Genomic DNA, 20,980 nt, shown 5'->3' with positions numbered 1-20,980 from the left:
TAACTAGTAATAAACAGAAACTGCTATTGCTACATTAAAAAATGGACGTGCAGATCAATAAAAATAAAATAGTTTAACACTTTTTTTTTTAAATTATTATTGAAGGGAGACAATGTGACTCAATCGTGACTGTGCATAACATTAAGCCTGCTGAGATATGTTTTGCAATGCGTGCATGAATGACGCTTTTAGAAGAGAACATTTAACTTCAAAACCAAACACTGTCTTCTGTCATTAACTGGCGGTTTGAAGTGCTGAGCCAAAAGAGTGAATGAGTGTTACTGTAGAATGTGCTTTATCATCTATTGCAGCAGCATGTTAACCAGTCAAGACAACATAACCACAGATTATATAATAGTAACAATCTTATGTCATGAAGTCATTCAATTAAATTGGCAGTGTGGGACGATAATATCAATTTTTTCTTTGTGATACATCTCATATTTTGCTAGTTAAAAATATGAAACTTAACACACACACACACACACACACACACACACACACACACACACACACACACACACACACACACACAAAATGGGAGTGTGTTACCTGATGAGTGTTGGATGTCCAACAGTGGAGCCACAGCTGAGCTGAATCACAGTCTTGGCCTTCACGCCGTTTCCACAAGCATCGTCTCCAGCAGAGTAACTGACTGAGATCTTTTTATCTGCAGAAAGAGTTTGAAACGGTGATTACCATTTTGTCATTAGTAACTGACAACAAGAGCTAACACAAGTTCCAAAACATAATTTCAGGTCAAATAAAACAAAAAAAAATATATAAATAAGCCATTGATTCCATTCAAAATACCCATCTAATAACTGATATTTATTTGACTCTGTTTGCCTCCAGGGCATAAGCTCAATTCTTAGTAGAGAACGCTTGTTACCTAGGCTTTGAATTTAACACTGGATTTTTTTTGTTCAGTGCACACAAAGTACAGACAGGCAGCAGATTGTGAGGAGATATTCACTGATTTTACCAACAAGCATTCTGCAGAATCGCAGCCTCCACCTTTAATAGGGTTTACTACTGTATATAGAAAATTGTGGCTTCAAGCAGCTATCACTATTGGCCTTTAAACATCCAACATCAACCTCAGTGAAATGCATACGACTTGACTGCGTAGTGCCCACCATTGTAGCTCATTTCCTGGGTATAAACTCGTCCCAGGGTCTGGGTCTTTCCTGCTGCGGAGTGTCGGCACACAGTCGCTCCCTCTGGACAGTCTCTTAATCCACCGTGGATCCCCTGACACAGGTTAATGTAATACCTGAGGGCCACAAACAACAGAAAATATTGTTATGATTGGATGAAGTCTGTAAATAAAGAATCACGACTTTTCGTAATTGTTTCCACCTATACAAAAAAAGCATGCTTATAGAAATATGTATTATTATTTTTATTGTGAAGAAGGGAATGTTATTTTATTGTGTATTTTATATCCAGGTGCAAAGACCTATTAGACCGTGCAACATGGTGCTTTGTGTATGAACAGCCTTTCCAATAACTAAGGTTTTTTACAATTTGCACAAATCGTTAGGAAGAATATATTAATCTCCATATACTGTACTCCTATACTCCTTTTAAATTAGGGATAAAAAAAAGAGCTTGCAGAATTGCTTTATAAGGAGTAGTTAGTTACGGATGGGCGCTGTTTCCATGTCTAAGCCACTTACGCATCTCCTTTGTGGCTGAACTTCCAGGGCTCCGTGAGGGAGGAGAGGGTCCGGAGGTCAAAGGTCTGGTGCTGGCTGACCAGCTTACACTCCATCTTCCTCGGGGGACACACAGCGCTGGTCTTCCACTGGAAGGTCGCCGAGCAACCGGCCGTCTCTGAGAGCAGCTGTGGAGAGCCGCGCCCTGCAGACTGGTCACAGCTAAACAATATAGACGACTGGCGCTTACCAGAGCCTGGGAGAGAGAGAGGGAATAGACGGAAGGGTTTTAAGAATAGAAAGTAGTTACGGTTAAGCAAATAAGGAGAAATTAAGAAAGGTCAAAGAAAGTGAGAGAGGAAACAGTGAAATACAGAAAATGCCGATGGATTTAAATGGCTAAACACATGAAAAAATATCAAACCATTACTGTAATAAATGCATCCTGGTATTTTGAACCCGTGAGAGATATCAGTCGTTCTATGATATCAACTGTGGACATTTTTTCAACTTGTAAAAATCTCTTTGTCTGTCTGTCTGCCTGCTGCCCGTCTCACAGCCTAAACAACCAACATTAACTTTTTACAGTGTGAGCACCAACCTGCACTGCAGAATCCCCACTTCTTGTCCGTGTCATAGTTGCCAGTGGTGGCGCACCACTTCTTGCCATCTGTCCTCCCATCTTTGGTGCATTCTGTGTACGACTTCTTCATGAGAATGAAGGGGAACACGCACACCTCGCCCTGATCCGTCACTAGAACACAAAAAACAAACACATACAACTTGTTTAATGCTTTGCAAAAAAATAATCTAATCATTATGCTCTGCTTGTCTCCTGAGATATAGCACATGTAATAAGAATATTCAGCTTTTACAAATGCAAAATTATATTTTCTGCAGATGTTTTCAATTTTCAATCTCTATACATGTAAGATGTTCCAGTTAATTCTTATCCAGCTAATTTTTTTTATTTTTTTTCAAATGCATTAAAGGACTGATTTGCTGAACTGAGTTGAAGTTATCTTGAACAAAATTGTGCACATATTTTTTTTTAAATCAAGGTGAAACCATGATATAAAGGCTTCTTTCATAATTTAGTAATTGTAGTTGTAACTAACTTACCGGGTGGACAGGGATCTCCCCCTCCATACTGCATCAGTACGGCCTGCTCGTCATGTTTGAAGTCCATGGTCATGGCCTTCTTGATGCCAAACGATGAGGCCGACATGTCTGAACCAGAACCAGACACTCTGCACACCGTGCTTTGCTTACAGGCCGGCTCTGACACAGAGCCACAGACGTTGATGTGGTAAACGCTGGAGCCCGATGGTACCTAAAGCACATAGACTCAACTTTATTACTTTATTATTTTAAAACTGGTAGTATTAGTGCATAATACTAATACTCTTCCCAATGAAACATCTAAATAACAGGATTTAACATGTAACAGGTAAAAAGAATATTCATATGCACCTTGAGCCCAAACCTCTCCTATAACCCCTTGTGTGTATTCTTGGATTCTCACCTGGACTTCACTAGAGAGGCTCGACAGGTCAAAGGTGAACTGCAGCTGGGAGTCGGTGAGCTGGCAACCGCTGGAGTTGGTGGTGTCTGAGCACACGATGGGGGTCGCCCACTCAAACAGATACACACAGTCCTGCAGCCTCAGCATTTGTGGAGCTCCCTGGATGAATGAAGGAATGAAAGTATTATTTTGAACATGTTAAAAAAAATACAATAAAAAGGGCAACAAAAAATAACAGTAACAACAAATAAAAAAAGCTTATTTAATCCTACCCCTTCTCCAATACTCAATCATTAATAACCATCATATTGGCTTCATGTTTATATCATATCTTAACACATTGTTGGCAAATTGCTACATATATTTCCTATATACCCAAACATGAGAAAAAAAAAGAAAAAAAAATACATAGGCCTATTTACATATTTCCATTTACTGGTGTATATCCACAATGGAAAATAAGTCAATAAAATTAACAAATAAATAAATAGATATAAGAAGATCACGGCTTTGTTCAATGCTTTGATTAAAGGTGCAGTGCATTGACAGTGCAAGTGTAAGTGTGTTTTTAAAATGGCCGACTGACCAGGTCCAGGCCTCTCTGGCAGGTAAAGACGATGGTGGAAGTGTAGTTCTTTTCCGGATCAGCTGCACACTTGGTGGAGCTCAGGTAAGTGATGGACACTTCACCTGTTGCCTTATTGATTTCAGGGCCGTTGGTAGTCCGTCCGATGTCCTTTGAGAGACGAAAAAGACGGGAAGAGAGAGAGAGGGAGAGAGAGAGAGAGATAGTATTAAAGCGAGAAAAGGTCAAAGGCAACATTATTGAAAGAAGGAAAAATAGAAAGCCACACTAGTTTAACCTGCCTTCGACGCATGACCTGTGATGTTCAAAACTGAAATCATGGTGGGAAAACCCTGAGAATACACTCAAAATAGTGTTTGAATTTGAAAATTAAATTAAATGTTTTAGTTTCTTGCCGAAGTAAATGCAAGAGTGAGTGAGTGAGTGAGTGAGTGAGTGAGTGAGTGAGTGAGTGAGTGAGTGAGTGAGTGAGTGAGTGAGTGTGCGTGTCATACCACGGGGGGTCCGTCGTCAGGGTCAGCACAGACGGCCGCTCCAGGGGGGCAGGTGACTCCGGGGATGGGGTTCAGAGGCTGACAGATGTTGATGTAAAAGTCTGGAGATCCATCACTTTGGTCCACTGTCTCATCTGAAAAAAAGGACAAAATCAGGAGGGTAAAAAATAAAAACAAGGGATAAGGTAAACAAATCTCCTTCCCTTTTGGTTTACAAAGTGGGTTAGAGTCCCCATGGAAATAGGTCAAAGTGGGTTAGAGTCCCCATGGAAATAGGTTAAAGTCGTATTTTACCTTTGCTTTTCTAATGTCTATTCTATACTTGATGTATTTCATGCCCCTGTAAAGCACCTTGAATTGCCTTGTGTCTGAATTGTGCTATATAAATAAACTTGCCTTGCCTTCCTTTGAAAACAGCATAATGCACCTTTAAAGTATTCAGATGTGAAACCTTGGTTCACTGACCTGTTGCTGTGTAGTATCCGCTCACATGAATCAGTGGAGTCAGGTCTATGAGGGCAGAGCCGGTCGGGACTGAACACCTTACCTTGAAAATAAATGAATAACAATAAAAATTTTGAAATAAATTGCACATTTTGTAGAACGTGAAAGTGATAAAGAAGAAGAAGGCCAACATATAACCATTGTTACATTTTTTCAATGGCTGTACATAGTTCCTGTAGAATATTTCTTTCTTTTGATCTCCTGAATGAAGCCGAGTTTAAAGAATTATTTTGGAACAAGTGAGTCGGAGACAATCGCACACATAATTTAATGGTACATTCCTGTCTGTTGTAATATCCTTGAGAACTCTATAGGAGGGGATTGTAGTCCACACCAGGGCTAAACATTACTGTGTTAAATGGCCATGGCAATGTAGTTGTACTTTGTGAAGGAATGCTCCATACATGCTTGCCATTTAAATTTTATAGAAAAAACTTCTCAGTGTCAAAGTTGCACTTCTTTAGAGTATTGTATAACTATTTGCTGCAGCGAAAATATACCAAAACAATTAAGGCAATGTTAAAACCATCTTTGTGACTGTGTCCTAGCAATGTTAGATTTAATTTATGAATGAAAGCACGGTCCTTTTCGATTATTTCATGAGTATCACCCATTCTTAAACAACAAATTCAGGGACTTTCCATGGTTTTCCTCAAATTGAAGGACCGAAAATGGCAAAGTTTGAGACATGGATCAATGTTAACTACTGTTCCAACAGACAGAGTTTTAATAATGAGAAGCAGGCTAACAGACATCATGCAGAAATGTACTAACTTAAAGAAATAATAATATATATAATGTATATGTATAATAATAATAATTTCAATTTCTATTCTTGAGCAAAATAATAGTCACTATCAAGGCCCTTATTTTCTTTCTCATATTCACACATTTTTCAAGGTTTTCATGGAGCCGTAGGAACATGTCATTATGTTATTTTGTACTGTGTTGGATGAGACAAACTTTTTTAACCAAAGGTTTTCCCGAAATGTGACTTTACAAAATAATTCACTTGATAAATTAGCAAAGAAACAGGCCACGCATAATGAATCATTGTAACTGTCCCCACACGTATCGCACACCCACACACAACTCTCTCACACACACACACACACACACACACACACACACACACACACACACACACACACACACACACACACACACACACACACACACACACACACACACACACACACACACACACGCTTACTTGCTGTTCGCAGACCAGGGGTGTGTGGAAGGAGAAGAAGTGTGTGCAAGTCTCTGCGTTGGAGTCAATAAGAACTGGCTCTGGAGGGGTTGAGCCCATGTTGGGTGGCCTATAGAAACACAAAGAAGATATTGAGAACATATTTCAGTGTTGACATCACAAATACATTACTGGTGTATACATGTTGTATACAAGTTGCTGACAGCTGAAACAACTGTTAAAATATTTAGAAAAAAAGTATATACAGTATGTAATGTAGCTGACTTTTTGACAGGTTTCTTTGAGGTATAGGCTTTTAATTAAAAAAAAATCTAAATGTGTTATTTGCTGGATTCTTGTATTCAACGCTTGTGCCACTGTGTGCCGAGATTATTTATTAATCTGCCATTTTAAGAAGTCAGATGATGTATACAACATAAAATAACAGTGAAGTTCTGAGCTAAAATAATAAAATAAAGTAAGAACTATAATAATAAAATAGGTGAATGGCATTGTTCTTAAGATTTCAGTTGTCTGGTGTGTTTTTCATTTGTGGTACATTTCCTACCCATGAGCAATTTTGGAAGACAACAGAAAAATAAATAAATAAAAATAAATATTTTAAAATGTAACAATGGCACAGGAGAGAGGTGAAAGTTTGGGGCGACTGTGGCTCAGGTGGTAGAGTCGGTTGGCCAATGATCGAAAGGTTGGTGGTTTCACCCCCGCCCTGCCACTTGTGTCATGGTTGTTGTGTCCTTGGGCAAGACACTTCGCGCACCTTGCCTCGTGTGAATGTCGATAGTTAGCCTGCTATCGGTGTATGTATGTGTGCGGGAATGGGAACGTAGGAAAAGTTGCAAGAGTCTCAGGTCTCAAAAAAGTACCTGCAGATGAAGGTGATGATGGTGGTGTGTCTGAGGTTGGGGTTAGAGGGACAGGCACTTCCTCCTTCATACGTCAGGTCCACAACATGATCCTTGTATGTGAGTTTCCTGCTCACTTGACCTCCGCTCACTGCAGTAGTGGCGTCTTTAATACACACGGCTGCAACACAATATGCAGAGATATGATATAAGTGTTTAAAATGGAACTTTATTACATATGGTATTTGTTGACATGTAAAGCAAAAATTTATGGAAATGATAGCTATTTTAGAAGGCACATATGCTCATTATATTAGTTTGTCCTCTAGATCCAGTAACTACTAATTCAGAGCTCCTTGCAACCTAGAATAAGTATCAGACATTTAAGTAACTTTTATGACCTTTACTTAAAATGTTATGAACATTACTCAGAAGAAAATAAATATTTCTGGCAAATGCATCCTATAATTGTCCATATTATATATATTTTTATGAAGATAAAACATTTAACATTCCTATCATTCTAATTACAAATCCAGCCAAGTGCTTCCAGTTTACTCTGCAACATCTACTACAGCCATGGTAACAAAGCTGTCAATCAAATGATAAGTGGAGTTTCTCTAGTGACGTTCCCAGTGGTTAGACGTCCCCAGCCAAGTGTTTCATAAACCATTGAAAAAACATTCTGAGAAACAGTAACCAGGAGAGAAATGAATGGATAGCATAAGGACATCTGACTTGCTCCCAGATGAGTCAATGAGTTTATAAGCTTTTTCTTATGGAGGAAAAGATTAAATATAATCAATTAAAAATGTCTTTAGGGTACAATGATTGAGCAGCCTGAAGGAGCTGTAATGGTTGAAGACCTTTGTTGTTCTACCTTGTTTCAAAGAGTTTTTTTCTCCGGTAAGAGCAGTTATTTAGTTTGTTATGATTTGTTTCGTGCACACCATTTTTTCCCTCTACTTTATGTTTTTTAATGAGTTTTGGAGAGGTAAAGAAGGATCAAAAAGATCAAAAGGCCTCTTCATCTTCAAATCAAGTGGATACACTGTGCACTGAGGAACTTTGAAATACTTTTATACATCTGCATCCCCATCAAATAAGCCCAGTTTAGCTACATAAATAAATATCAACTGAAAATCAACTGGGCGAGAGGCTGGACTAATCACTGAACCACTGGGAGGAGTTTAGATGCCAAAAGCCCAAATGTCATGTCAGTTAAATGTTAATTCCATTCCAATGTCACATTTTTAAAACAAAAAAATGTTTAGCTTTTCCTGGTTAAACGCTGATCTGTTAGTCTGCTAAGTGATGTCTGTGTGCGCACACTGATGCTGCTTATTAAGCAAGCAAGTGACCTTGGAGCCTCTTAGTGACGAGATGAGACATTTTCTGCTAGGATATACACAGCAGAGTCTAGTTTGTGCACATTTACCGTTTTTGAAACATGATACATTATCAAACATAAAACTTAACAAAAGCTGAAAGTTCCTCAGAGCATCTTAAATTTCCAGACTGATTAAACAACAAATAGTTTAACCACATACAGAATAGAAGCTTATTTCAATGCTGAATTCACAATTCATGCCATTAAACTAATGGAAGCATAATTTCACGTACTTTGCTGAAAAGAATGAACGAGGAGTGGTACTTATTATATGGGTCAATGGCTAAACAACAAACCCCAGAAAGATGTGACTGGATGGATGAACGTACCAGTTTCAGGGCTGCATCCAGCGTTGGTCACGCTGCCACACACGTTCATACGGAACATCTTCCTCTGTTCCTCGTGATCGTACACGGTGTATCCTCCTTCCTTTGTCAGGCTGCTCAGATCAAACAAATGACCTAGAAGAGAGGAGATTCATTTAAAAATGTGTATTAAAAAAATAATGTACACAATGTACACACAAAATAAATGTGTGTACATTTTCATATAAATTCAATTGAACACAAATACTGGACTTATTTCAAGTTACTATGAGGAACTAGTTTTCGTTGATTCTAGTTCCCCCTTTGGATAAAACCGGTAGTGTTTTTATGACACCAGTTCCTGCATTTGTTTAGGAAGCGATTGAAAGAGACGGCAAGATGCACTGCGATGGGACAATGTATTTAGCTGCAACTATGTCAGATTAATAATGGTAATATGACAATGGTGAATGGAGTTTTTTTAACAGTTCTACACTGCATTGTTCTAGTAATATTACGAGGACATACTAGTAGTTACAAGCACGTGGTAACAATGGGTACATAAGTGCAGAGGTGTTTTGAACATCTGACCTGTGGCGGGGTTGGTGACCCTGCAGTCGTCGTGCTGAGTGCTGTTCAGAGGGCAGGCTGCAGCTGTTAGCCAGAGGAAGGTGTAGACACAGTCCTCTATGGCAGAGATCAGCGTAGGCCGAGAGTCCTGGATGAGACATAGGAATCATTATGCAAATAAAACACCCATTACTTGCTTTGGTGGGTCAGAAAAGGTGAAACAACTTTTTTTTTATCTTGTAACCATCTGCATTTTTCCCAATTTATAAACTTGATCATCTTGTTTTATCTCTAATGCAAACAGTTGTTGCACTACCAATTTCATTGTAGGTGTCTGTACAATGAAAAACACAAAAAAAAAAACATTGAATGGCAAAGTAATGTGATAATTTTGTAGAATGAGCCAGGTTTAACTGCACGTTTTACAGTTTTTAAAGGTGTCCAGTTAAGTAGGTTCTCCTCAGATTGTATGCATTGTGTATTCTTCGTATATGTGGTGTATAATCTGTCATTTGCTAAGTGTGTCCCTCACCACTTTGTCTTTGTCACACTTGAAGCGGATGATGCTGCTCCTATTGCGGCTTGCATCGGGACAGGCCTGGCCGCTGCTGTACTGCAGCTTCAGGACTCCTCTGTCCCACGTGGGACCAGACTTCACCTGCCCAAGACTCACATACTTATCTTCAGCCTTCACACAGGACGCTGCACCGGACGGACACCTCCATGGATCTGTGGCAGGGTGGAAACAGGGTCAGCTTGGGATTTTTATTTATTTATTCTTTCTAAATACTTTATTTTTTGATTTGATTTTTTGACTGGAAAAGTGAACACACAAACAAAAGACAAAACAAAATAACAACTAACATGGCGTACTCTGCTTAACAGGTTTCTATGACATTGTTTAAACCAAAAAGGTAAATGTTAAGCAAAAGAAAAGTAGGATTTTAATCGCTTTTAATACAAAGGTCAAATAAAATGCTAAATGCATTTGGGTCCCCGGTGTGAATTAAAGGTTTTCTTTGAACACTACACCATAAAAAAAACATTGCTTGTGAAAAACCCAAATTACAAGTTTGAACCTGAAAATGAGCATAATACTGTATGTGACCTTTAAAGTTTAACTAAAGAACATGTGGTTCCATAATGCTCTTTTTAAACTTGAATTCATATAAACAAACCAGACGTGGACGCTACAGTGTTAATGTAAGCTTTACTGAATAAAGAACATAAGTGCACACCACTGACCTCCCTGCTGCACCAGCGACCTGCAGACGTTGATGTAAAAGATATTCTTTGTGTCTCCAGTAGAGGGCTCCACCTCCCAGTTCCTGGAGTCCATAGCCAGAGAGGAGAGGTCGTAGGAGTGGCCCTGATCATCACTAGGGTCATAGCACACATACAGAAAGCATTCAGTATCAGTGTGTATTTAAGGTACGTAAAAGGTCCCTGAACAACTGCTATACAAGTGCGAAGTAGTCAGGTAAAGTGAATAAATAAATTTAAAGAAAAACATTTTTAAAGACATGGGAAAAATCTGGAAGAGAGAAGTGCATAAAAAACTGTGGAAGAGGAAGATAGGAAGCATTGAGAAGGAGAAGACAGATGTGAAATAGGTGGGGGATTCTTACTGGTAGGTGCAGCTTGTTTTGTGTGAGACGCAGGCCAGAGCCGTGGGCCAGCTGAAGACGTAGGTACAGTCTGGAGTCTCCTTGATGAACTCTGGTTCTCCCTGTACAAGTGTAATAACACAGCACACAATCAGTTAATACAGTGACAGAGCTGGGAGGCACTTTACACTGTATAAATAAACTTCAATTGAAAAGTCTCACAAGTGTTTGCTGTCAAACTCAGAATCAAATGAGAAGGAGTATATATAGTAAATGCTGACACAACTAGTCTGGCTCACTCAAAATATTATATATAGATGCAAAATTCAAAATGTGAAGAGTGTCATTTTACAGTAGCCTACATACATATTTATTACATTTACCAAAAATATGCATTATTGTGATTATATACTGTTTTGCCGGACATGAATTGACCTATATTGATAGGAGATTTTGGTAATATTGCCCTGCCCTTAGTGGGATCCTGATTTTTTTTTTTTTAACTCACAGGACGCTTGTCGGGGTGGCAGGAGAAGTGGACCTCGGTGGACCTTTGGTACTTCTTGTGACAGGTCTCTCCGTTAGTATAGTTCAGGATGAGCTGGTCTCCCACAAAACTCAGAACCTGGTTTGCCATTCCTGCACACAGAAACACACAATAATGACACAAATTCATACATTAAAGGTGAAGTCAGCGGTTCTGGAGCATGCTTGTTGTTAAAAAAAAATGTCAATAAGCTACCTATCCTTACTGTGTGTACACTGAAAACAAAAATCCAGTGTTCAAACAGTGTAAACCTTTTTGATAGCTACGGTGGGCTCCCTTTGTTCACATACCAGTTTAAAGAGCCTATGCTGTGTATTAACAACACCAGCACACAAACAGTCTGGACAGGTCATGAGAAGATATTAACTGATTTTGATAAAAAGTGATTATGTCATCAAGTGTTCTACAGAATCACTGACTCCAAGTTTAATTTAAGTAAATCTGTAGATTCAGTGTTTTTTTAAATACATTTTTCTATTTAGCTATTGTGTACCTGCTATCTTGTGGGTGCTTCCTTCCACCTGGCAGGAGGAGACAGTGTCTCTGCCGGCCTCTGCGTGGGAGCAGATGTCTTTCTGGAGCCCCTCGCAGACAGACAAGTGGTAGGTGTACCTGGCGTTTGTCACGGGGTAATCCCGCCCCTTCAGAGAGCTCAGGTCAAACTCGTAGCCACTCTTGGGGTCACGAACCCGACAGTTATCACCTGGGAGATGGAATTACTCAATTGTCAATACTGTCGTTATATTGATCTAAACCTCATTATGGCTCCTGATATGAGGGATTTTAATAAATAACCTTAAACATGTTTTACAAAAGTGTATTTTCTGCGCAAATGATCCAGCAGCAGAACTTTTGATTGAAATATATTGGTAATTCTCATCACTTTTTCACATACACATTTTTTTTTTTTACCTTGAGCCCTCCTGATACGACAGGCCTCAGATGTCCTCCAGACAAAGACGTATTCACAACCATCCATTCTGTCAAACATGGGGGAACCCTAGACAGAGACGAACACAAAATAAATTAAAGCGCCATATTATCAGGGAATTCCACTTGTTTGCTGCCTTGTGCAAATTGTTCAGGTTGTGATTTCAGGCTTCTCATAGACTAAAGGTTGGAAAGAGCTGTTTTATATATGTGTGTCCTCTCAAGTAGCAGTGAATGCAAATGTTCAATGCAATTAAGAATAAGTGTAAATTGAGCTGTGAATGATGCTTAAACCCAAAGCACTATGAGTCAATGGACTTAGACTTTTCATTTATCACCCTTTCAGCAGATTTAAGTCCTTCTTTTTGTATCATAACACTGTGCATAAACACATTCAGTGTAGACATAGAGTCCTAAAGATGCTGTGTTGCTATTAGGCGAATTTAACTGAACACTGCCAATTCTCCGGCAATGGTCCGACGTGATTATTTTAAAAGGTAAATACCGGAAAGTAACAGAACTCCTTTGGAAATAATTCACCGCTGATAACTTTGGACAATGGCTTGAGCTCTGATACTCACGGGGTTGTCGTCACACTGGAAGATGATGCGTGTTGAGTAGCGTGAGGTGGAGTCACACTGGTCTCCGTTATGGTAGACGATGCTGATGGTGCCGTCCTCTGCTGCCTGAGGCCTGGACTGCACGTAGCCCAGGTTCAAACTCTTCCCGTCAATCACGCCACAAGCTCCCAAAAGACCCACTGGAGAGAAGAAAGAAAATTTAAAAGACAGGTAACATTTAATTTCCCCTTTGATTTTAGGTGCAGTCGGACTAGACATACAGTGTGTTGTTGTATTGTCTCCTAGGAGTACATCAAATTAAACATGCACATATACAATGGCGTCTGTGCGTAACGTCCCATATTCATTTTTCCATTTTTATCTCTTTTATCTTTTTCAATCTGTATCTGTTACAACGTCATTTTGAAGTCTTAAAGGTCTTATTTACTATGTTAGTGTAGGTGAATTGGGTGAAGAAAAACAACGTGAGAGCATACGGACCTGGGCAGCCGGTCACAGGGGGGAGGGGTTTGCAGACGTTGATGTAAAAGCTGCGTGATTTGACTGACTCCGTATCTATGGCGACCCAGGGGCTGTCCTCTCCATTCCGGATCAGGCGCCTTAGATCATACTCGTTACCGTGGGAATCTACAGGTAACAGAAAAGACATGAAAAAAGTTGAGTTACTACTTCCATATGTGTGTCCGTGTTGTGTGTGTGTGTCCGTGTTGCGTGTGTCCGTGTGTGTGTGTCCGTGTGTGTGTGTCCGCGTGTGTGTGTCCGCGTGTGTGTGTGTGTGTGTGTGTGTGTGTGTGTGTGTGTGTGTGTGTGTGTGTGTGTGTGTGTGTGTGTGTGTGTGTGTGTGTGTGTGTGTGTGTGTGTGTGTGTGTGTGTGTGTGTGTGTGTGTGTGTGTGTGTGTGTGTGTGTGTGTGTGTGTGTGTGTGTGTGTGTGTGTGTGTGTGTCCATACCAATGATCTGGCAGTCCACTGGGGCAGGGATGCAGGCCAGAGCGGTGGAGAACTCAAACAGAGCGTTGTGCACCACGTGGTTGGGTAAAGAGCTCAGGTCTTCTCTCAGCAGTTTCAATGAGCCAGAGTGAGCGCTTGGATCGCACACAAAGTTTATAGTGAAGGTGTCCCGAGTGGCTGGAAATGTCAAAGGAATTATGGAATAAAGTGTCCAGAAAATGTTCAGCTCTTTGGAAGTTTAACTGCAATAAATATTAATTTTCAACGAGACACCAGTATATTCAGGATTCAAGATTAAATCAAATAAAATCAAACTGATAATTAATTTCCTGTTGCAGGAAAAGGCTGTAGATATAGAAAATGCTGTCAATATAAAACTGACTGATGTTTTCTTGGTACCTGTGGGGTCGTCCAGGGTTCCCTTATATGTGAGTTGGAGCAGCCCATCGGTGGAGTACTGGAGCGTCTTCTCCACTCCCACTGGGCTGGAGACATGTCCGTCCTCCAGCTCACAGCCCGCCTTCCCCTGTCCACACGCAGCCACGTCAGAGCAGATATTCAGCTGTAGGACGGGGGAGTGAGAAGGATTAGACTTTGGCTGAATTTTGAAGGGAATTGTGTGCCTATATTTTATAGGCATAGCATTTTAATTTATGCACAAGTTTCAAAAATTCTTCAAAAAATAAAATAGAATCTAAATATGAAAAGAGGAACAGCCTACGCGTAGGAAAAGAAAACACAATTTTTGTTTGAAACTACAAAAACATTTCTTCCTCCACATTTGATTTTCTTTTCTCTTTTCTGCATGTATAAATATTGTGATTATTTATCATGATTTTGCGACTTACTCTATAAAACTATAAATACTTTCTTGTTTTTTTTTTATATAACTTTAAAAAATGTTGTCATTAATTTGAAATGTATCTTGTGCTAGCAGAGTACCATCAATGTGTCTGTCTCTTACCAGGAAGTCCTTGCCATTTGCCTGTGTCTTGTATCCGGTCTTAGAGGCCAGAGGCTGAAGGTTGAACTCAAAGCCAGTGTTGGGATCCACCACAGCACAGTTCTGAGACACAAAGACAGCACATCAAGACATCAAGATGTTTTTCAGGATTTTAATCTTTTCAAATAATTTCTTTTTCTTATCAACTTTCCAACTTAAAATCTTTCCAAAAGTGCTGTCTTATCAATGGACATAAATAAGCTAAACATAGTATGAGTTGAGAATTGGTTGTTATGTGAATGAACTCACATTGTTCTTGGTCGTGGTGATGGCGCAGGCCGCTCTGTTCTCCCATATGAAGTTGGCAGTGCAGTTCTGGTACATGAGGAACTGCGGGTTCGTTGCCTGCACAGTGTCGAAAACACAACAGCAGTCACATCTATTTCGTCTAGATTTAATTGCATTTTATTTTGCATTCTAAAACTTACTTTATATTAATATGGCGCACCTTATCTACACTTTTATCTGCAATGTGTCCTTGCACTACTTTTGTGTCTATTTGTGTCTCAGATGTTGCTCTCTTCACTTGTGTTTTTTTCTTCTATTAAATTGTTGAGAGGAACCTGAGGCCTATGTATTTCATTGCCAATGACTGCTGCTGTAATTGTTGTGCAAATGTCATAAAACCTTCTTGAATCTAGACTGTTGAATCTCAGAGAAATATAAAAGGTCCAGCACTTACAAGCATTGACACACTGTATTGTAACTGCACAGTAGACTCACCAGAGAGCCTCTGGAGCAGACCAGGTGGATGCGTGTTGTGTATGTGAGCGTCTGTCCGTCCGACACGCAGGAAGAGCCGTCTGTGAACTCCAGCAGCAGCCGGTTGGGTTCCTCGATGATCGGGCCTTGCTTTGAAACACCCATGTTACTGACTGATACCACCTCCTTTAAAGAGCCCTAAGGACAGAGTCAAAAGGTTTTTATTTAGACAGTATGAGTGATGAGGACACAAATATTCAGGGAATGTAGAGACTTTTAATAAGGTCCAGGTTTTGTGTACTATTTAAAAATAGCATTCTTTTAGCTGATGGTCTCGTTTCCCGTTACAGGTCATTTATGATGTTTCATAAACATTTAGAAGTTCCTCATGGTCTAAGATAATCATAAGAGAGAATATAACTAGATGTACTTCCCACCAACTCGTTTGGTTAACATTTTTACAATCTCACAGCATTGCAGGCAGCTGTTTTTTCCCCCCTGAAAAAAAAAAAACTGGACTGGGTTGGCAACACTATGGGAACTGAATAAGACATTTTTAGAAGCTCCGCTCTTCTAAATTCTGCAGAATCATGCTGCAGATGATCAATTATTCAGTGGTGTTATATTTGTTTCAAGTCTACAGAGAAGCATTGGCAGAAAAAGCTCACTCAGTCAGGATCAATAAAGCCACGTCCAGTCAGACATTTTGAGGTGAATTTTATATTTGTGCTTTCTATTTATGGCTGTCTAATACGAATATGGCAACTTTGCCATTAAAAAAAAAAAAAAAAAAAACGCACTAGGCAAAATTTTCATGTAAAAATATTTAAGGTCTTAAAAGCTTAGTTTATAAGTTACAATTCTGCTTTTTACTTTGTGTTTTCTAGCTGTTACAGACCTGCTCAGTTGTGTACTTCATCTGACAGACGGAGGCATGGCGATCGCAGCCTGGTACGGCGTTGATAGGTCGACATATGTTGATGTGGTACTTCATCTTGTTCAAGGGGTCGGACAAGTCCATGGCCTGCCAGTTGCCACTGAGGGTGGAGCGGGACAAGCTGGAGGCAGAAAAATAAGGTGAGGAAGGAGGGCTGTAACTCAAAAACTACAAGGCATTATATCAAATGATTGGTACCATTGGATTTAAGACAAATTAAATTAGATATTAAATATTATATTTAGCATTAATATTAAAATTATTTTAGTGATTAGTTTGTGTTTAAAAAAAAAGTTTTTCATTTAATACCAATTAAGACATGATACATGTGTAAAATCAAGAAGTTTGATTTTGTCATGTGTCGTAAAATATCTTGTCAGTTTCCACAGCAGAATCGCTTCCAATTCTAACAGAAAAAACATCTGTGGGCCTTTTTCCTTAACATACTAAATATAGCTGTTGGGCATTAATGTGTATGACTCAACTTGGCACAATATGTATCCATGCTGTTACCTTGATAAGTCGTACTGGTCAAGAGTTTTGGGGTCCGTCACCAAACACTCGTGAGGCCTTTTAGGACACGCGTAGGATGTGTACCAGCGGAAGTTGTAAGTGTACTTGTCCTCAACCTGGATTCATAAAATAAAAACAAGACTTTTTAATGAAAAATCACATAGAGCTCATAAATAAAATGTCAAAAAGTGTAAGACATGTATTGTAATAATGAATACAACTAATACAGTACACCAACAACATGCAATGGCCAGGTTTAAACAATGAGAAGAAAGAGGAAGGGATGAATTTGCACCTGGAATTCTGGTTTTCCGGCTCCTGCTTCAGGGTCACATAGGAAGGAGATGAGTGTGGATCGGAGCGTGTGGCCTTTGTCGTTGTACTGGGAGCCATTAGTGTAGCTCAGTTGGATCAGGCCGTCGTAGTAAGAGAGACGCGAGTTCGCTTCTCCCAGACTCCAGGAACTGACGAGGCAGAGAGAAGCATTATGATAAGTCAATCATTCAGCTATTCAACATGAATGCGTTTTTTTACTGTACATTTTTTGTTATTTTAAAAGATGCAAATGTATTCGAAATGTGCTAGATATTGCCAAATTTGTATATTTATAAAAACAAATCTAAAAAGTAAAAAATAATTGTTTTAATATAAGTTATCAACTGGCAGTTAATTGCAGGAATGTGTGTATTTGTCTGCTTGTATGTCCATGGCTCCTTCTTACCTCGCTTCCACCTGGCACGCTCCGGACTTTTCAGGACACTTTTCCGCCTTGACGGGGCCGCAGACGTTGATAAAGTAGTTGTAGCCGCCGCTGGTCAAGTTGTAGAAACCGCCGTCGGCTTTGGAGAGAGGTGACAAGTCGAACGAGACCTCTGTAACAGAGCAATAGGGGTTAGTTACAGAGTAGTGTTACATTTTAATTTCATTTATTTAAGGCTCTCGACCATAGTATCATGGTATGGAGCACAACACATCAAATAATAACAGAACAAAACAATGGTGTACGACATGGACAAAACAAAAGCACTACTGGAAGCACATTTTTCAGAAAGGCACCTGTTTAACCAATAACGTTTGGCCTATCTGACCTCAAAAGCTAAATCAATTTAAACATAGATGGAAAGTTAACATAATATTTCAGCAGTTACTTCTTTCTATAATACATTACAGTTTAGCAGAGTCAAATGGGCCAAGGGTAGTTTGTATTAGTGTTTGATCTGCTGGGGCAAATGCTAATGTTAAAATGTACAGAACACAAAATGCAATGGGACCACTAGATGGCAGCACAAGCAGCTTCTTTAATGATTTACATGTGAACTTAACAACTGTCATGTGACATTAAGGTGTGACTTATAGAAGTTAAAATGCTTGAACTGGTATTTATATAGCGTTTTTATCTCAAGATCTTACTTAAATAGTGATAGACGAGCTGGTGAAAACTACAAGCAGAATCCAAAATGGTTTTGATTGATAAAAACATGACAAATCTCAGCCTGCACACTCTCAAGGCTTAACCAGCAAATAGTAGAGAGTTGTTTTGTGCTGAAGTACTTGAACCCCTGATCCACATCCATGTATTTTTGTCACTAAGATTAAATATTGATCAGTGGGAAAGCGTGTGTGTGTGTGTGTGTCTCTGTCTGTGTGTGTGTCGTACCAGCCTGAGTGTCCTCCACTTTGCAGTTGTCTCCTTGTGTCTTTGAGAGGACACAGGCTGCAGCAGTGTACCACTCCAACTCGTACAAACATCCGTCAGACGAAACGCTGCGAAGGACGGGAGCGCTCTCCAAATCTCCTGTAGGAAAGCAAGGAGAGGAAATGAGTTAGGAGGAGACAGAGAGGGTCAATTGAAAAAAGTGAGAGAAACACAGAATAGAATTTATAAAAATAAAAAAAACAGTGAAGATAATATATTTTTGGGATCAAAATATTTTCTATTATAAAATACATAGAAAATAATAAAAAACTAATAATAATAATAACATATATCCTGTATATATATATTTTATATTATAGACAAGTTCATAGATAAATAAATAGATAAATGGATTTAAAATGAATAAATAAATAAATAAATACAATTTAAAATAATAACATTACACTTTATTTTTCTTTTTTTTATAATTAAGGGACAAAAACAAATACACAACCCAGAGAAACATTTATTTTTTAACTGATTGCTCCCCGTCCTACCTGTTTTGCACTTGAGGATCACAATAGTTTGGATCCTTGTCTTTTTATTGCAAAAATCTCCATCGGTGTACACCAGTCGAATGTCATTTCCTATTGTCGTCTTCTGGGGAGATGAGAGGAAGCTGCCCAGGCTGACGGCCCCCCCATCCTTATCTGAAGCAGAGAGACACAAGAAATACACGACACTGGTCATGGTATATTTCAAACCAAGGGATATATCAAATATAATGAACAGATATGTATGTAAGGTATACTTTAACTAGTTTTAAGAGTTGACAACCATGAATAATGAATGAATATGATGAATGTGTTAAACAATGAGGGCTCAAAGGGTGCAAAAGGCCTTGATGAAACTACTCAACTTCCCTTCACTCCAATTCCATCTTTACTGAATATTTTTGGGGAAGAAAATGTGATAAGTGTATTGATCTTATTCCATATGTCTTTGTAAACCCCTATCCTTGTGGAGAGTCTTACCCACGGCACAGATAGATGCATTGACGGGGCAGCCGACAGCGCCTCCCGTCTGAAGGACTTTGTGACAAACATTCAGGTAGAAACGAGAGTCCGACTTGGAAAACTTAGCATCAACCGCCTCCCAGTTCCCTCCAACATCTGACCCTGACGGAACATACAGAGATGGAGAGGAAGGTTATGTATAGGCAAAGGTTTAGTGGCAGCAGACGGCATTCAAAATATGATAAATTGAGTGAATATGGCCACAGCTTAAATATTTTGTAAAGGCAGAACATGAGTATTTTAAAAGATAACAGGAAGCATTTCAAACCAGAGAATCTAAGAAAATAAAAGTAATAGCAAACACATTTTTTGAATACTGTCGTTGGTGTGATATTATCATTACCAAGGCTGGTCATTGACTTTAATACTTTACATATTTTTTTAAGTGGATGGACAAGTAGAGCTACTGTAAATTTGACCTTTTTTTTTTGCGTGAAAAAGCTAATCACATTGGCTATTGTCAACTACAGGCAGCTACTGGTATTTGCTTTTTGCCACTAGTAAAATTCTTATGCAATGATAAAACTTATATACATTTTGAAAAGTTTTTTTTTTTCCTGTAATAACAAGCCGTTGAACTCACCCGGGTCTCTAGTGAGGGGTGAAAGGTCATAGTGTTTGTGTTGGTCTCTGACTCGACACAGGAGATCCTCCTTCTCCTTGACGCAGGCGAAGGCCGTATCCCAGTCAAAGTAGTAGGTGCAGTCCGTCTCCCCCGCAAAGACTGGGTGCCCTCGCCCACCGTTGGCTGCAAAGAAGGCAAACCATGAATCCAGGATAAATGACTGTATGTTGTTGTTATGACCTCATTTATATCTGTTAGACAATGTTTAATTAAAAAGGTAAAAAAAAAAAAAAATTATGCAAGATGATAAAAATGCCTGAATCAATTACAAATTCAGCTAATTCCCTAGTCAAATCAATCTAAAGTTGTTTGATGAGAATATGCACCGGGTGAAGACTAGAATACTCATATTGCATTTCATTATCATTTAGAACAGGAAATGCTCCTTTGTACCTTTTTGGAAAGGCAAAAACACAACGATTATCGAGATATTGCTCATCATGTAAGATACACAATGTGAAGTTTGCCTTGCTGTCTTCCTCAGTGCAGTTCTTAATACCACCATCAGATGGAACCAAAGTAAACTAATGAAAAATGATAAATAAAGTTGCTTGTGTGATGGGCAGATGTCTTACTTGCGGTCTTGTTGCACTCAAAGTTGATGATGGTCATTCTCTGGAAGCCGCTGGAGCATGTCTTGCCGTCCGGGTAGATCAGAGTGAGATCTCCATCCGAATAACTACGGATGACAAAATAAAGAGTTAAAAAAGTAATAGAATTTTTTTTTTAATTCAATGTTTATCATATTAATATTTGGGGTAAAAATGAACTTTGTGCATCC

The 20,980-nt window shown here is 39.1% G+C and overlaps 1 protein-coding gene across 1 annotated transcript in view; it reads right to left on the bottom strand.

Annotated features, from left to right (window-relative positions):
- Positions 1-20,980, bottom strand: part of igf2r (insulin-like growth factor 2 receptor) — a gene marked incomplete at its 5' end in the record, with an annotated part of 42,916 nt that overhangs the window by 7,390 nt on the left and 14,546 nt on the right. Inside the window, 35 exons of the mRNA XM_080048432.1 lie at positions 553-670; positions 1,140-1,276; positions 1,683-1,917; positions 2,263-2,415; positions 2,784-2,994; positions 3,187-3,345; positions 3,773-3,922; positions 4,267-4,400; positions 4,732-4,813; positions 5,984-6,092; positions 6,850-7,009; positions 8,548-8,679; positions 9,115-9,241; positions 9,626-9,822; positions 10,339-10,472; positions 10,722-10,822; positions 11,209-11,339; positions 11,741-11,950; positions 12,160-12,247; positions 12,759-12,937; positions 13,239-13,385; positions 13,708-13,884; positions 14,107-14,269; positions 14,672-14,773; positions 14,960-15,055; positions 15,434-15,610; positions 16,311-16,470; positions 16,863-16,978; positions 17,158-17,326; positions 17,584-17,734; positions 18,520-18,657; positions 19,056-19,208; positions 19,533-19,676; positions 20,158-20,322; positions 20,775-20,878. Coding sequence (XP_079904558.1) covers positions 553-670; positions 1,140-1,276; positions 1,683-1,917; positions 2,263-2,415; positions 2,784-2,994; positions 3,187-3,345; positions 3,773-3,922; positions 4,267-4,400; positions 4,732-4,813; positions 5,984-6,092; positions 6,850-7,009; positions 8,548-8,679; positions 9,115-9,241; positions 9,626-9,822; positions 10,339-10,472; positions 10,722-10,822; positions 11,209-11,339; positions 11,741-11,950; positions 12,160-12,247; positions 12,759-12,937; positions 13,239-13,385; positions 13,708-13,884; positions 14,107-14,269; positions 14,672-14,773; positions 14,960-15,055; positions 15,434-15,610; positions 16,311-16,470; positions 16,863-16,978; positions 17,158-17,326; positions 17,584-17,734; positions 18,520-18,657; positions 19,056-19,208; positions 19,533-19,676; positions 20,158-20,322; positions 20,775-20,878 — 5,109 coding nt within the window. The remainder of the gene's footprint in view (positions 1-552; positions 671-1,139; positions 1,277-1,682; positions 1,918-2,262; positions 2,416-2,783; positions 2,995-3,186; positions 3,346-3,772; positions 3,923-4,266; positions 4,401-4,731; positions 4,814-5,983; positions 6,093-6,849; positions 7,010-8,547; positions 8,680-9,114; positions 9,242-9,625; positions 9,823-10,338; positions 10,473-10,721; positions 10,823-11,208; positions 11,340-11,740; positions 11,951-12,159; positions 12,248-12,758; positions 12,938-13,238; positions 13,386-13,707; positions 13,885-14,106; positions 14,270-14,671; positions 14,774-14,959; positions 15,056-15,433; positions 15,611-16,310; positions 16,471-16,862; positions 16,979-17,157; positions 17,327-17,583; positions 17,735-18,519; positions 18,658-19,055; positions 19,209-19,532; positions 19,677-20,157; positions 20,323-20,774; positions 20,879-20,980) is intronic.

The sequence above is a fragment of the Ammodytes marinus genome (assembly GCF_949987685.1).
Source record: "Ammodytes marinus genome assembly, chromosome: 19".
Taxonomy (NCBI): Eukaryota; Metazoa; Chordata; class Actinopteri; order Uranoscopiformes; family Ammodytidae; genus Ammodytes; species Ammodytes marinus.
Note: the sequence above shows the minus strand (reverse complement) of the source record. Positions and strands in the feature narration are given on the sequence as shown.